Source organism: Zootoca vivipara, chromosome Z2 (assembly GCF_965207765.1).
Source record: "Zootoca vivipara chromosome Z2, rZooViv2.hap1.1, whole genome shotgun sequence".
NCBI lineage: Eukaryota > Metazoa > Chordata > Lepidosauria > Squamata > Lacertidae > Zootoca > Zootoca vivipara.
The window spans coordinates 37386520-37402252 of record NC_142585.1 but is presented as its reverse complement, the minus strand read 5'-3'; the positions used below and the strand labels follow the sequence as shown (position 1 = coordinate 37402252).

The 15733-nt window shown below is 43.7% G+C and overlaps 1 protein-coding gene across 4 annotated transcripts in view; it reads right to left on the bottom strand.

Annotated features, from left to right (window-relative positions):
- Positions 1-7701, bottom strand: part of ADAMTS13 (ADAM metallopeptidase with thrombospondin type 1 motif 13) — a 40614-nt gene extending 32913 nt beyond the window's left edge. For 3 of the 4 annotated variants that reach the window (XM_060270651.2, XM_088664834.1, XM_088664833.1), the window contains exons 1-6: positions 7526-7701; positions 4913-4979; positions 4179-4462; positions 2987-3128; positions 2283-2422; positions 1291-1374 (exon numbers count right to left, since the gene is read on the bottom strand). In XM_060270651.2, coding sequence (XP_060126634.1) covers positions 1291-1374; positions 2283-2422; positions 2987-3128; positions 4179-4462; positions 4913-4979; positions 7526-7600 — 792 coding nt within the window. In that variant the 5' untranslated portion in view covers positions 7601-7701. The remainder of the gene's footprint in view (positions 1-1290; positions 1375-2282; positions 2423-2986; positions 3129-4178; positions 4463-4912; positions 4980-7525) is intronic. The other variant, XM_060270650.2, reaches the window with a different exon arrangement.
- Between the last annotated feature and the right edge of the window lie 8032 nt (positions 7702-15733).

The following is a 15733-nucleotide window of genomic DNA, read 5'->3' as shown; positions in this document are numbered from 1 at the left end:
GCCCACGGCTCGCTTTAATATTTTAATCTGAGTGCTAGTTTGTTCCTGCCTGAGGAGGGTTCTGGATCTGAGTGCACACAGATCCATATGAGCTGGACTCAGAACTAAAGGTTCCCAGTAGGGAGCTCTACTGACAAAAGTCCCTAGAACCTGATGCATTTAGGAGACGGACTCATTGTGCGAGAGGTCCCTACGGAGGGTGTCATGCGCCAGGGCCAACTAAAACCTGGTGCTGACTAGGGCTGGGTGATATCTGCTTTTCAACACTGTGATGTATCACCAGCCAAACACTGTGATATATGATAATGTCTGAAAAGGATGAGGAAGGAGGACTTCAAAGCAGTTTGAACTATCTCAGTACAGTAGCCAGCCAGCTCTCCACAGCCTTTCCTCCTTAGTACCACATTGTAGCTTCCATCACTGATGGGACAGCAGATACTGACAGTATCACCTTGCCTCAGCACCTCTCACTGCCCCCAAGCAGACACATTGGCTCCCTTCTGATCTACCCCATGGGCCTCGCTGCTTCATGCTGCGCCTCATGGTGCCAGCGCCACAGCCAGTCCCACAACCTCCATCTTGAGGGCAGCCACTTGAGGGGAAATGGGCACCGCCACTACCACCAAACCACCATGAAGGCCTGGGCCTAGAGGCGAGGAATTGGAGCTAGCACTGCTCTTGCCACTGCTCCCTGTGTGCTCCCTCCTCAGGGGCTCAAAGGACGCGGCCATGCCTCCGCTTCCCAGCACCAAGTGTGAGGCAGAAGGGAGGATGCAGCCCACTTGTTTGGCGGGGGGATGGCGCTGGCAGGCCAGCGGGCAGGTGGGTGAGCGAGTGAGCCAGTGCAGGTAGGTACAGGCACGGCTGCTGCCCCCAGGACCACTCCAGTATCTTAGGGCAGTGTTTCTCAACCAGTGTGCCTCCAGATGTTTTGGGACTACAACTCCCATCATCCCTAGCTAGCAAGACCAGTGGTCAGGAATGATGGGAGTTGTAGTCCCAAAACATCTGGAGGCACACTGGTTGAGAAACACTGTCTTAGGGGATGGCTGGGCAGCGGAGGGAGGGAGGGAGGGAGGGAGTGGGCCTCAGGTGGCCTTGCATGGCTCTCTGAGGAGAGCTGAGGAGGCCATGCATGAAACACTGGTGACACCTGCTGGCATTCAGAGTATATTGCCTTGCCTAAAATCGTGAATTTGTCACTGTGATGCAGGTTTCAAAACTGTTTTCAGGTGATGAATCGATACATCACCCATGCCTAGAGCCGACACGATCTTTATTTATTTATACCTCAGGTTCAGTGAGGACAATCATTTGGACTAGGTGAACCCTGAACTGCGCTCCCAGTGACGCATCTCGAAGAAGCTCTGCTCCCTGTTGAGAAAAAGAAAGAAAGAAAGAAAGAAAGAAAGAAAGAAAGAAAGAAAGAAAGAAAGAAAGAAAGAAAGCTTAAGGCAAGGGTGGGGAACATGCGGATATCTTAGATGTTGTAGGACTACGGCTCCCATAAGCCCCAGCCAGCATAGCCAACGGACATAGATGGAAGGAGTTTTAATCTAACTTTACACAGAGGGCTACAAGTCCCTGGTTTAAGACAAAGCTATGAGCTTCATATCAACAGCAGTAGATGGATTACAGTGCAGAACACAAGCCATTTCAACTTGTTCCGTGAAGCTTTGGAAGGAAAGGGCCACCTTTTCAACACTGATTTTTTTGCACTCTCTGTTGCAATAAATGTGAGAGCTGAAACTGTCTCAGAAACGCTTAACTGAATAGAACCTCCAGATCCAGGGGCAGACTATCTCTGGATTCCAGTTGCTGGGGGGGGGGAAACGAGGAAGAGCAAAGGAGGAGGCTTGGCTTTTTGGAAGCCCATGAGCAGGGCATAAAGGTATCTGGCTGGCCACCACCATGGAAGTGAAACAGGGTGCTAACAACAAACGTTTGGTCTGATGAAGCAGGGGTTTTACTGGGGGTGGAGGGGAAGAAGCAAACCTCCAGCGCCATCAGGATGTTTGCAGAGTTTGCTAGATGTATAGATATCGTTGCTTCACACCTACTTTTTTGTGCTCTAGCTACTAGTGTGCTCATGCCCTACTTGCAAACTTCTTGTTAGGGCATCGGGCTGGGCCTTGGGATCTGAGAATCCTGCTCTTAGATAGGCTTTTCACCTGATCTAGCAGGACCTTTAAAAATTTTTTTAGTGTAACATCACATACAAACTGCCACAGGATCAGGAAAAGAAGGGAGAGAGAGAAACATAGAGCCAGAGAGCAACTCACAATGTTCACGTTGGTGAGGATGTACCTCTCGGTATCCTCTTTGTGGAAGTGGAAGACATCTGGTCCCACCACAACCAAGAGCTCCAAGTGTTTCACGTCCCCTTCAGCCCCTCTACGGTATCGGGATGGGAACTTCCGCCCTGCAATAGCACACAGACTGCATCCCTCGAGAGCTTCTGCCAGCCAGCAAATAGTACTGAGCTATTTAGACCAGTGCTCAGAGCCGATATGAGGCTGCTTCCTTTTGTTCTCCTAATATACACATTGTTTACACAGTTTTCTCTGATATAATCCATTTAATAAATAATAATAATAATTTATTATTCATACCCTGCCCATCTGGCCAGGTTTCCCTGGGAAGCTTCCAGCAAAATATTAAAACACTGTACAATAATTCATCAAATATTAAAAGCTTCCTTAAACAGGACTGCCTTCAGATTTATGGATGTCATTATAACTAACGTTAAGTATTTCATGCATTGCATACTATACAGTGTGTGTTTTTAAAAGTACAGTATTACTTGGCTAGAGACCTGCACTGCAAAATTCAGGAGATGCCTGCATTTCGATTTGCATATTGTTTCAGGGAACAGGTAGGTTCACCTTTACTGTACTGAATTTCTTTCCTCCTCTGAACAACATAGACTGGCATGCAGACCAGATCCCCTGGTTCTTGACAAGATTCTGAGGGGGAAAATGTCTACCTGTTTGTGTTGTTTTGTCATTCTGTTGAGTCCTGAAGATGACGTGAGGTTTGGGAAGGAGTGGGCCCATCAGCAGCCCTTGGTCTTGTCTTCTAACTGGCCTAATGTGAATCTTAGCCCCATGGACAATGACAAATCCTTGCTAGGAGAATGTAAAAAACATAAGAAAGTATGAAGAATCTCCTGGATCAGGCCAAAGGCCCATCTAGTCCAGCATCCACCTCTCACAGTGGCCTGCAAGCAGGCCTGAGCACAAAAACACTCTCCCTTGGGGCAGTCTCTAGCAACTGGTAGGTATCCAGAAGCATTGTTGCCTCAGCTGTGGAGGCACAGAATAGCCATCATGGCTACTGGTAGTAGCCACTGAAAGCCTTATCCTCCGTGAGTTTATCCAGTCCTCTTTTAAGCCATCCAAATTGGTGGCGCTGTGGGCTAAACCACTGAGCCTAGGGCTTGCTGATCAGAAGGTCGGCGGTTCGAATCCCTGTGACGGGGTGAGCTCCCGTTGCTCGGTCCCAGCTCCTGCCAACCTAGCAGTTCGAAAGCACGTCAAAATGCAAGTAGATAAATAGGAACAGCTACAGCGGGAAGGTAAACGGTGTTTCCATGTGCTGCTCTGGTTCGCCAGAAGCGGCTTTGTCATGCTGGCCTCATGACCTGGAAGCTATACGCCGGCTCCCTCAGCCAATAATGTGAGATGAGCGCGCAACCCCAGAGTCGGTCACTCTTTACCTTACTGCCTACTCAGGGAATGAGTTCTATAGTTTAACTATGTGATATGATTATGATTATTAAATTAAAATTATATTCTTCCCTTGCTGTCAAAGCCCAGCCTGGCAAACCAAAAACCCCAGCCCCCCACCCCAAAAAGTAATACTTCTCAACTAACAATGTTAACAATTTTTTGTAAAATATATAGAAACAATCACAGATCCTCACAGCTAATAATTTCGAAGTTTCTAGAAACAGTATCTATCAGCCAGATGCGTTTCACAAATGGAGAACCACCACTGAGAAGGCCCTGTGCCAGGTCAGAACCAACTTGGTAACCCCCAAAGGTAACATCACCAAGAGGGCCTGCCCTGCCAATCTTGGAGCCCAATGTGATGTATTTAGATACTTGCAGAAATGTGATATTTGCCCGCCTCATGGGGGTTCTTTGCTTCCTAAAACATGCTGAGGCTAAACTCACCAGCTGCCCTTCACAATATGTAATTCGGCCTTCTGCACCTGGAGGGCTGAGGACCTGTCCCCCAGCAAAACAGTTGCCCCAGAAATGGCGCAGCAAACTGCTGGATGAGCTCAGCCTTCGGTTGCTCACGAAGGAAGTGGGAAAGAGGGCTTGGTACTCTGGGAATTTGAAGGCAAAGACTTCGCCTGAGGCTCTGAATGAGCAAAGTTGGGCTTTGCAAGATGTCTGTCCGGCATGGCCCTCTTCACAGGAGCAAGTCAGGTACGCCACTTTGAACTCTGGCACTGTAGAAATTGGGAGTGGAAACACTTGGCGTTAATAAAAAACAATAGATATTGATGAAGAATTCATACAGGTGCAGTGATTCTTTAACCAGGTCTTTGGCTGATTGACATCCAAATGCTCTTTAAAAATATGTGTATGTGTGTGTGAGAGAGGGGGGTGCTATTTGGTTGTTTTTGTTTCATTTTGATTGTGTATTTTGTTGTGATTTTATCCTGTGAACAGCCCTGAGACCCATGTGTATAGGGTAGTATACAAATTTTAATAATCATAATCATACACACACACACACACACACACACACACACACACACACACACACAGTGCATCCCCTTCTCCCTCCAATCCCAGGTTACAAAGTTGGTAGCCAATAGAAGGCTTCCCCCCCTGCAACTGCAGAGCAGATGACCTATTTGAACCCAGACTGGGCTTGCTAATGCAAAGCTTCTTACCTTCAAATATTGTATTGGTGCCAAAATATGAGGAAATGTCATGAGTTTCCAAAGAATCCAAAAACGTCTGCAACGGGTGAGAGGGCGGGGAGAGAGTCAGAAACTATCAATGTGTGGACCTGGCTCTTGGCTTGATGGGATGTCCTCTGAAGAAGAGGGGTGGGATGATAGAGCAGCCCCTCCAATGCAGACAGGGAACCTGGCGACTACCGTATGAGGGGTAAACCAGAGGGGACTTCCTCAAATGACAGCCTGCCTGACGAAACTGCAATATGGAGGGTCCCAATCCCTACCCACCCTCCCAGGTTGTATTTGAGGGCCATTTTTAAAAGCAAGAAAGTGTAGTCATATACAGTATTTGGAATGATAGGTGTGTGTGTGTGTGTGTGTGTGTGTGTGTGTGTGTTGCTTAAGAGGTGGCTAGTTTGTGTGTAATTGATCATGATTTTAAAGCAGGTCTGGGGAACCCATAGTTGTCAAGCGGATAGGGACTGGTCTGGCATGTCCCTATATTATCTTGCAATGATTCTTCAACATCAACTTCGTTGGACTGGTCATGTTGTGCGGATGCCTGACGATCATCTTCCAAAGCAACTACTCTATTCCGAACTTTAAAATGGAAAGCATAATGCTGGTGGTCAACAAAATAGGTTTAAAGACTGTCTCAAGGCAAATCTTTAAAAAAATGTAGTATAAACACTGACAACTGGGAAACACTGGCCTGCGAGTGCTTCAGTTGGAGAACAGCCTTTACCAAAGATGTCATGGGCTTTGAAGAAACTCGATCTCAGGACGCAAGGGAGAAACGTGCTAAGAGGAAGGCACACTTGGCAAATCCACATCGTGATCAACTCCCGCCTGGAAACCAATGTCCCCACTGTGGAAGGACATGTGGATCCAGAATTGGCCTCCACAGTCACTTACGGACCCATTGTTAAAATTGTGCTTATGGAAGACAATCTTACTCAGCTACGAGTGATCGAAGAAGAAGAAGAAGAAGAAGAAGAAGAAGAAGAAGAAGAAGAAGAAGAAGAAATTATCTGAGAGTTGTCTCCTTAGTGGCTAACTTTGTGAACAGGTCTTTGTGTAACTAAAGAGGTCAAATACAAGTACTGTGTTGAGATAGAAACTAAATAGCCAGGACTCTTAACAACAACAACAACAAAAAAATAGCCCCGCTCTAAAAGGAGCCAAGTGTCAGGAGCCCTTACCCCAAAAGTCACCCCTAGCATTCTAAGAAAGTTTGTGTCGCTTGTAAAAAGTTTGTTTTTTCTCATAATCCCTTGCAAGTTTTTGGTGTATTTTTCTTTTTGTAAATCTACCAAAGAATAAAATAAAATCAAGATTAAGGTGGTGGTGGGTTTTCCCAGGAAGGTGGAAGGCGTGTGTACTGTGTCCCATTGGTGAAGTGGTGGTGGCCCCCACCCTTCTTCTGATAGGAAATGCTTGTGGGGTGGAATGGGGATTTGAGGAGGGTCACTTGGGAGGTGAGAAACGTCCCTATTTTCATCTGAGGAATATTGGAGAGCATGCCAGAACATCCACTGACATTGGCTGTAAATTAAAAACTGCAGCTGAAAGGACTTGTGCTTGAACTTTATACTCCTCCCTCCCTCTTGTTTTTTCCTTGTTTGCTGTGTGTTTTTTAGATTGTGATAGTTGAGGGCTGGGGCCATCTTAGTGTTTATCTGTGTAAGCTGCTCTGACAAGTCTCTGGTTAAAGAGGTCCAAGTGCCATAATAAATAAATTTTAAATATCTTGTTCAGAGACAAGGGCGTACCCACCATGCGGCAAGTTAGGGCAGCTGCCCTACTCTAGAAGCAGGGCTGGTGGGCAGAGGCGGAGCACAACCCAGCGGAGCGCGAGTTCGCCATTCCCGCCGCACCGCGCCGCACCCTCCCTCCAGCTCCCCGGCGCGCCCTCAGGCAAGGCCAAGCGCGGCAGGGAACCAGGGAGCGCGGCGCGGTGGGCGGGAATGCCGAACGCGCGCTCCGCTGGGCTGGGCTCCGCCTCCGCCCACCAGCCCTGCTGCTAGGGAGGGGCACAGCCCGGCGGAGCGCGAGTTCGCCGTTCCCGCCCACTTTGTGGCCCCTCCCCTTCCGTGCCTTGGCCCCTCCCCTTGCCCCCCCCCTAGTTTTGATCCTGGGTACGCCCATGTTCAGAGATATCACTACTGGAAAACATTCTCCCCTCGTCCATTGCAATGCTGTGGGCTTATATATTCTTTCAACCTGGTATCTGACTGAGTGCTTCTTTCCATCCCATGCGTGAAACTAGCCACACAAAAACTGCTGACTAGTGTTCTCGAAGCTACGAACATGAGTTTGACCAAACTGCGGGAGGCAGTGGAAGACAGGAGTACCTGGCGTGTTATGGTCCATGGGGTCATAAAGAGTCGGACACGACTAAACGACTAAACAACATTCATACAGATGTGGGAGCAGGGGTCAGGCTCAAAGCTGAGGAGGGCAAATTAACGGTAATGGAGGTTTACCACTGAACTACCCCACAGTCTCATTTAAAGAGCTGGATCAACTCCATCAAGTTTTTCTTTTGCAGGAGGAAACAAACTCTTACCCTTGCAACCCTGTTTTTCTAGAGGTCAAACTTACCCGTTGGGTTCTTGACAGCCAGCAAACTCCCAAGGGGAACACTGCATAAAATAGCACCCAGGTGTTTAGGGTCATGATGATACCAGAAGGATCTACAATGTACACCTCGGAGCAAGTGAGAAACTCTGGGCTTCCTTTTGACTTTTTCGTGTTGTGGAGCAGAATCAACAAACGGCAGAGTGTTTAAACAAGTGAGGTGGGGCATTTCAGGGGAAAAGGTATTTTTCTGCTGCAGCTGGGGGCTCTGCCAAAGGAGCTGAAGGGCGGAGGAAGGCTTGTGCAATGTTTGCAGAGACTGGCTTCAGCCAAACAATCAGTGATGGAAATAGGAGCTTTGGGATGGGTTATTTTGAAAATGCACACACAGCAAAACAAGACAGAAAAGAGAAAACCAGGATTGCAGGGGGTTAGAAGAGGCATTTGCTCTACTTTCAAGCAGATTCCCGGTTGGTGTCAACCAACCAGGGATGGAAGGTTCTTGTCAACTTTGGCCATTTCAGTTTCTCATTTTCCCAATCTTTAATCAAGTTCTCCACATTTATGAAGCGGTTTGCCAACTTTCCTTTTAAAACCCCTCACAAAAAATTTGCAGCATTGTAGTGCAAATTTATTGTGATAAAACACATCTTTCTCTGCAGTTTTGACTAGTGTAAACATTTTGCAAGCATTTTTCCTAATATTTCTGTATGTAACTTTCACTAATATATTCATCTTTATGCACATTTCCCTCCTACCCTTTCCCAGTGAGAAATGGTGAGGCTGGGGCCCCTCACCTTTGCAGGACATCTGCATAGGACTGAAAACTAATTTGAGGTAGCCTCAGTGAAAATTGAAACAGGGCAGTTTTTTATTCTGGATTAGATAACCCAGGACAATTTTGTCTCTCTGGTTTCAGATATCATAGACTCCAGTTCTCCACACTGCTGGTAGAAGCCTACCAATTTGTTCTCAGACTTTGGGCACACACACACAAACACACACCCTATAAATTTATTTTTATCAAATGAAATGCTGTGTTGGAGGTGTGGAAAGGAGGTTGGAACATTTATCCACATGTGGTGGAATTGTAGTGTAATTAAGGAATTTTGGGAAATGCTATATAAGGAATTTTAAAAAATGCTAAAATATTCCTTTAAGAAAAGTCCCGAAATGTTCCTCCTTGGAATGATGCCTGAGGACATACAAACAAATGATAGGTGTGTAATCAGCTATGCGACAGCAGCCGCCAGATTATTAGTCGCAAAAAATTGGAAAACCCCGGAAATCCCGAGCAAAGAAGATTGGCAAATAAAATTATTTAATTATTATAATTTAGCAAAACATTATGAAGAAACTAGAGGAAAGAATTCAGAAGATATAAAAAAAAATTGGGCACCCTTTTTTAACTATATTAAGGAAAAATTGGAAAAACCAAATATAATCTTAGACGTCTAACAACTCTGTTATGAACAATTCACTAAAACGATATATAACTTTGTTAATACAGCATGTATATATTACTTACCTTTTTCAATTCAATGAATTTTGGTATGTTAAGATCTTATGGTATAAAAGGATAAGCTTGAAACAGGGGGAGAAATATGGGGGGAGGGATAAGGGCGGGGAGGGATAAGGGTGGAGAGGGAAAAAAGGGATAAAGAAGACTCAATAACGAAATGTGATATATGTTTTTATTGATTACTGGTTTGTATTGTTTTTCTTAACTTTTTCTTTTGACATTAATAAAGTTTAAAAAAATAATAATACTGCCCCTTCCAGTCATTCTGAAACTACATGTTGTGTATTGATTCAAAGGATTTTATATCGGTATTACAATTGTCTGTATTTGCATTTGGGTAAAGTAACTGCATTTTGGTTCCAGAAGGTAAGATATCTTTATTGTCATTGTCGCCTTGCGGGAACAACGAAATTACTCGGTTGCTACATCCACTCAGATAAAGCATTCCACATAACCCAGAATTACAAAACCTAATTAAAAACAGTAAATATAATACAAAATAACAAGTAAAATAAGATGACTTCAAAGTCCAGGCTTTCCAGTTAAGGCCAAAATCGCTCTAGAGAAGAAACTGTTCCTGAGACGGCTCGTTCTTGCCTGCATTGTTCTGTATCTCCATCCCGATGGCAGGAGCTCAAAGAAATGGTGACCAGGGTGCGTTGGATCTCTTGATATGTCTAGTGCTTTTCTATGGCACCTGGTGGTGTAGATTTGTTCTAAGGTGGAGAGTGAGCAGCCAATAATGCTCTCTGCTGTTTTAATAATTCTACACAGCCCTGCTCTATCCTGAGAAGTACAGCTTCCGTACCATACACATAAACCGTACGTGAGCACGCTCTGTATGGCACAGTGATAGAAGGCAAGCAGCAGCTTTTGTGGAAGATGGTTTTTCCTTAAAATTCTCAAAAAATACAGTCTCTGCTGCGCCTTCTCCACAAGCCCCCTTGTATTAACATTCCAGGACAGATCCTCCTGTAACTCAATGCCTAGAAATCTAAACGTTGTTACCCTATCCACACAGATTCCGTCAATCAAAAGTGGCTGGACCTCATTCTTCTGTCTCCTAAAGTCCACCACAAGCTCCTTTGTTTTGTTTGTATTTATGAGCAAGTTATTAACTCTGCACCACTCTGTCAGCCGCTCCACCTCATCTCTATAGTCCGTTTCACCCTCCTTATCAGAGATGAGCCCGATCACGGTTGTGTCATCTGCAAATTTGACAACCCTATTTCTAGGGTGGGCAGCGACACAATCATACGTATAAAGAGTATAAAGGAGCGGACTAAGCACACATCCTTGTGGTGTTTCTGTGTTAGTCCTAAGCATGTTAGACATATAAGGGCCCAACCGGACCCTCTGGGAGCGATCTGAAAGAAAGTCCAGTATCCACCCACAGAGTGATAGCGGGAGCCCCAGATTTCCCAATTTAGTTATCAGACGTCGCGGTAGAATGGTATTGAATGCCAAGCTGAAATCTACAAAAAAACTGTCTGGCATAGCTCCCCCGCTGCTCCAAATGTGCAAGAACAGCTTGGAGGGCAATCGCCACGGCATCCTCTGTTGATCTTTTCGTTTTGTAGGCAAATTGGAATGTGTCCAATTTGTACAGCTACTATTGGTTCATTTAAGCTGCTGTATTTGGATCCTCTGTCTTATTGGTTTCCTCCAAAAGGCAGCTCTGTGATTGCCTGATATTGTTCCCTCCAAAATGTATCCCTTTCTAGCTAGTCCCCCCGTCCCTATAAATGTAGCTTTCCTCTCCTCAGAGCTTAGTCTTGTTTGCTTGAATAAAGAAGTGTTACTAGAGAACTGTCTCCAGCATATTATGTCAAGAGAGCTGAAATCATGAACCCCACGTCACAACACTATATATTAAGATGAGGAGACATGTAACAAAGCTGGGGTGTATAATGAAAAGAAAAGCACTGTTAGCATGTGAGAAAAGGGATTAAATTCAGGAGACGTGGGACGCATAAAATGAGACTCTATGTAGGCCCTAGGGCCCAATGGTTGTCCACATTTCATTTACAGCTTTCAATAGAACAGCCTGTACTTTGAGTTGGGCTCAGCAATTGAGGCGTCAAAAATGTTCCCCTGAGTTGGCCTTTTGAAGGCTTCTGGGCCTAGTTCCTACAACAACTGATGAGGTGGTAAACTCTAGGCTTTACCATTTTGGATGGTAGTTGGGGGCTCATGGGACAGAATACACTTCAATATTAAAAACAAAACCCCAATGTAGACAACTGGATTTTGAATTAAGAGTTTTAGCCTAGTTTAAATAGGCTGGGAGGATAGGAATCCCCCCCCCAATTTATCCTTCTCAAAAATATAGGTTTGGCCCCTCCAGGTGTAGGGAGCCAGTGAGAATGGGTTGGGTACCACCAGGAAGAGTGAATTTATTTCTCTTTCTACCCCCTCCCTCCCTGAGTAGTTCTTGTTCTACATTTCCATCTTCCATGATGACATCATAATATTTTCCTTCCTCACAAGTTCTCTGGTTGTCGTAGAGATGGCAATAAATAATTTTCCATCATCATCATCATCATCATCCTGTTGAGTCTTCCTGTTTGCAAGAACTCTGAGCAGTTCCTATTCTGCACTGGGGTACTAGGATATTAGATTGTGGGATGTTGAGTTTCCATGCATGGAGCAGTCTGCATTATATTGCTCAAGCGTAAGGGGGATTCTGATGAACAGAACTCCCTCTTCTAAGTGGGATGAGGAATGAATGAATGAATAATAATAATAATTTATTATTTGTACACCGCCCATCCACCCGGGTCTCCCCAGCCACTCTGGGTGGCTTCCAGCAAAAATTAAAATACAATAAAATGTCACAGATTAAAAACTTTCCTAAACAGGGCTGCCTTCTGATATTTTTTAAATGTCAGGTAGTTGTTTATCTCTTTGACTTCTGATGGGAGGGCGTTCCACAGGGCAGGCGCCACTACTGAGAAGGCCCTCTGCCTGGTTCCCTGCAACTTGGCTTGCCACAGTGAGGGAACCGCCAGAAGGCCCTCGGCGCTGGACCTCAGTGTCCGGGCAGAACGATGGGGGTGGAGGCGCTCCTTCAGGTATACAGGATGAATATACAACACTCCTGTACCTGTGTCTCCTTGGCTATGATATAGGCAAAAATCTGCCTTTATTCCCTTATTGGGTTCTCCATCGGTTGGAGAATATAACAGAGGCCAACCAGAGAAGTTTGAGAAGCAAAGCCTTTATTTTCGCTGTTGCAACAGGGTCCTTCCTCTCACACAGGAGAACAAGGAAGGAACCCCAAACAAAGATGTCTTGTCCTTAAAAAGAGATTTGAAATTGGTTTCAGCCCACCCCCCAGAAGCATCATCCATATGTCACAGAAGGGGTGTAGCCCAAGACCCCTCTCCCTAGATTCATCATAGGTACATCATGAAAGGGGAGGTCTGGTGGCAGTAATCTGAGCATCCTGGACCCTGCCCCCTGCCCCCAAAACCTAATCAACAAAATTTAGAGATATTTACATTTCCCTGTTTCCCAGCCAAGTTAATCACACCCTTTTGTCTGGCAGTCAGGTATCAGGATGCCAGGGATTATCACTTTAATTCCTGAGACAATGAGAAGGTTCCCCCCCCTTCTTCCTTGCAGAGGAATGCCAGGTCTGAGAGAGTCAAAATGGTGTCAGTCAGGCCTATCTTCCTGTGCTGCTTCAGACATGTTTCTGTACATTCATGTACATGTTTTATGAACAATTATTATATATATATATGACCTTAAAATTCTTATAACAATATCCCCCATTTGGGGCTATAATTTTTCTTAAAAATTGTTGCCCCACAAAAGAATAACCAGATGTGTTGTTTTAGTACTTTGGGAGAAGCATTTCTCAAAAATGGTCTACGTATTTCATTTAACAGGATGGTCCACCAATATTGACTGGAAAGTGCAGTTTGTTTGTTTACCCTTTTGTGTGTTCTTCAGGTGTCAAAAGCTAGCTCTCCTCTGGTTGCACACCTCCATCGTGGCACAACAGCAACAATCCCTGGTGAATCCCCTTAGGGCTTTCATATTGACCATGTCGCCTGGCACTCACCATAGCTGCCACAGGTTTGGACATGTCATGAGAGAGATGCCTTTGCCTTGGGCTTTCTATGGGCCTTTATTAGAGGCTCTGGCCTTGCACTGTAGGGAGTTGCCCAGTTGCTCTTAAAGGAAGAAAGCTACTTGCACCTTGGATACACTTGCCCAATTAGAACTGAAGCCAAATTAAAATTTATACAGCCCCATAAAACATGTCCAAATTAGTCAAATTTAACTCTAAAAGGGACCATTCCTGTTAAATCAAGACATAAATACCTTCATTTATCTGGTGTTTCATGGATCTTGGGGCTTATTCTTGGTAAAATGAGTAAAAACAATTTTAAAAAATGTGTAGAGAGAAGGTTGGCACACTGCAGAGTGCCAGGTGGGACAAGAAAACATGGTCATAAGTTGATCTAATCTAAATACTGGACTATGCAATATCCTGATCCTTTAAAAGGCATACAATGCATGGCAATAATACAAAAAAAAAACATTGGGACACTATACATTAAACATTAAAAAACAATTAAACACAAAATTGGTTCACCCCCCCCCTCCTTGTGGAAATAACATACTGTCAGACATAGTTCAATGTTTCTGTCGAATATCACACAACATAAAACATAATAATTTATATCAGTTGTATGTCTTGAGGCCAATTCTTAATAGGGCACAGAGTCTTGAAGTCAAAAGAGAGCGTATGTCCTTGCAATTCACTTTCCCTTGCCCCTCTTCAGTCTGTTTCTTTTGGAAGGAGATTTTGAAGATGCTGTGGCTACTTTGGAAAATCTGATGTCTGTTGTTGTTGCAGATAATAAACAGTCTTATAGTCAAAATCCTTAAAACTTTTCAACAATAGTTCCCCCCTTTCTCCCCCCTCCCTTAAGTCCCAAAAAGTCCCAAAAAAGTCATTTATGGAAACAATGGCTGTGGGCTTTCTCATGCTGTTCAGCTGCTGTAGGTTCATTATTCAGTCTTCAGAAATACAGTCTGCAGAGGGACAGGAGTGCTTGGAACTAAAAGACAGTTACGTAGGAAGGAAGGAGTGGGAAAACAAAAGGGGAGAATATCCTACAGTATTTCTAAAAAAATTGTCGGGAAGCTGTAAATGATACACATCCTTTTGAAAATAGGCCTGCAGGGGGTTGGGGCCTGAAGATATAATTAGTTAAAAATAATCAAGAAAGGGGAGAATATTCTAGAAATTTCTTCTTGGGAAGCTGCAAATAATATAAGATCATAGTTAAGCATTTTATTCATTTAAATATTATTATTATCATTCATATTTAATTACTGCTGTTATTGTCTGCTCAGTCTGTTTAATTTACTTCACCTAGTTTGGCTGTGGAGGAAACAAAGGAGAAAAATTTTGTTAATTAGGACACAATCGATAAGTTATTAACATTTTCCTTATGTGGTTCTGAATTCTCTTTGAGGTTCACGTATCTTGTTTGAAAGGGATTAATATTATTATTATTATTATTTACAGGAAAGAATGAGTTAGATGCTACATTTGTAGATTACCACTCACACAACAATTTTTCAAATGAAATTGGACTTATCAGATTTTTTTTTTTTTAAAGAATTATCATTAAATAATACAAAGACATTATAAATTGGAGAGGAACCTTAAAGATCTGAAGGTGAAATATCCAATTAAGATGGAAAAATGGTAAAATAACGGAAAAAGCTTTGAAATTCATCATGTGCTATCTGATAAAAGAGAACTCTTTGGGGAAAAACACAGATGGTACCTGAACAAACATCAGTAATAAGTTTTTGGATATGCAATAAGTGAAAGACCTCATTCCACGTGATGGACTGGTGGACATGCCCCAAAATATAACAAAACAAAACACTTACCAATAAATCTAATAATGAGCATCACAAAACAATACCTGGTTATTGTTAGAATAATTTCATAGACATAATGGAAAAACTGATTTAATAAATGGAAGCAGATTATAAGCTAAAGAGAAGAGGCAAAGCCAAAGAGAAATGAAATTACTGTTTGTATCTCCTCACTCCTCCCTTTTTTTTTTTTTGCTGTGGAAGAAAAGAATTGGCAAAACACTCAATCATTGCTACATTAGAAAAGGGAGGGTTATATTAACATAGGGTAATGCTTCGGGGTGAAATGCAAATGAGAGATAAGTATCCATCCTGAGTACCTGCTAGGAAAGAAATGGAGCCTTTTGTTTGCATAGTCTGTCAACTGGTAGACAGCAATTTTCTATGAATTTCCAAGTGTGGAGGGGGCTTGTTTAGGTGGCGTGTCCCCCCCCCCCATTGGGAGATAATTTTGCATTAAGGTCCTGAAAGAATTTCTGCACCCTGAATCTCAGCATCCTGCTGGAAAGGGAAAATTATTTCATGTGAAAATCAGTCAGGAAATGTTCCTAAAATGTACAGAGTTTTGCATGTTGAACTGGAATTGGCAGCTTCTAAACAGTTGATGGTTCTCAATGGTTCTTTATCTATTTATTTTTACATGAGGAAATTTGAATTTAAGTTTCATGTGCAAAGCATAACCTTGAACCTCTTAATTAATTTATAAACTACTCAAGAGACAGACTTATAGTAGTACTCTGCTATTTATACCTGTGGAAAGAATCTGGCATGTTAAGATTTTGAAACTTGGCAACCAT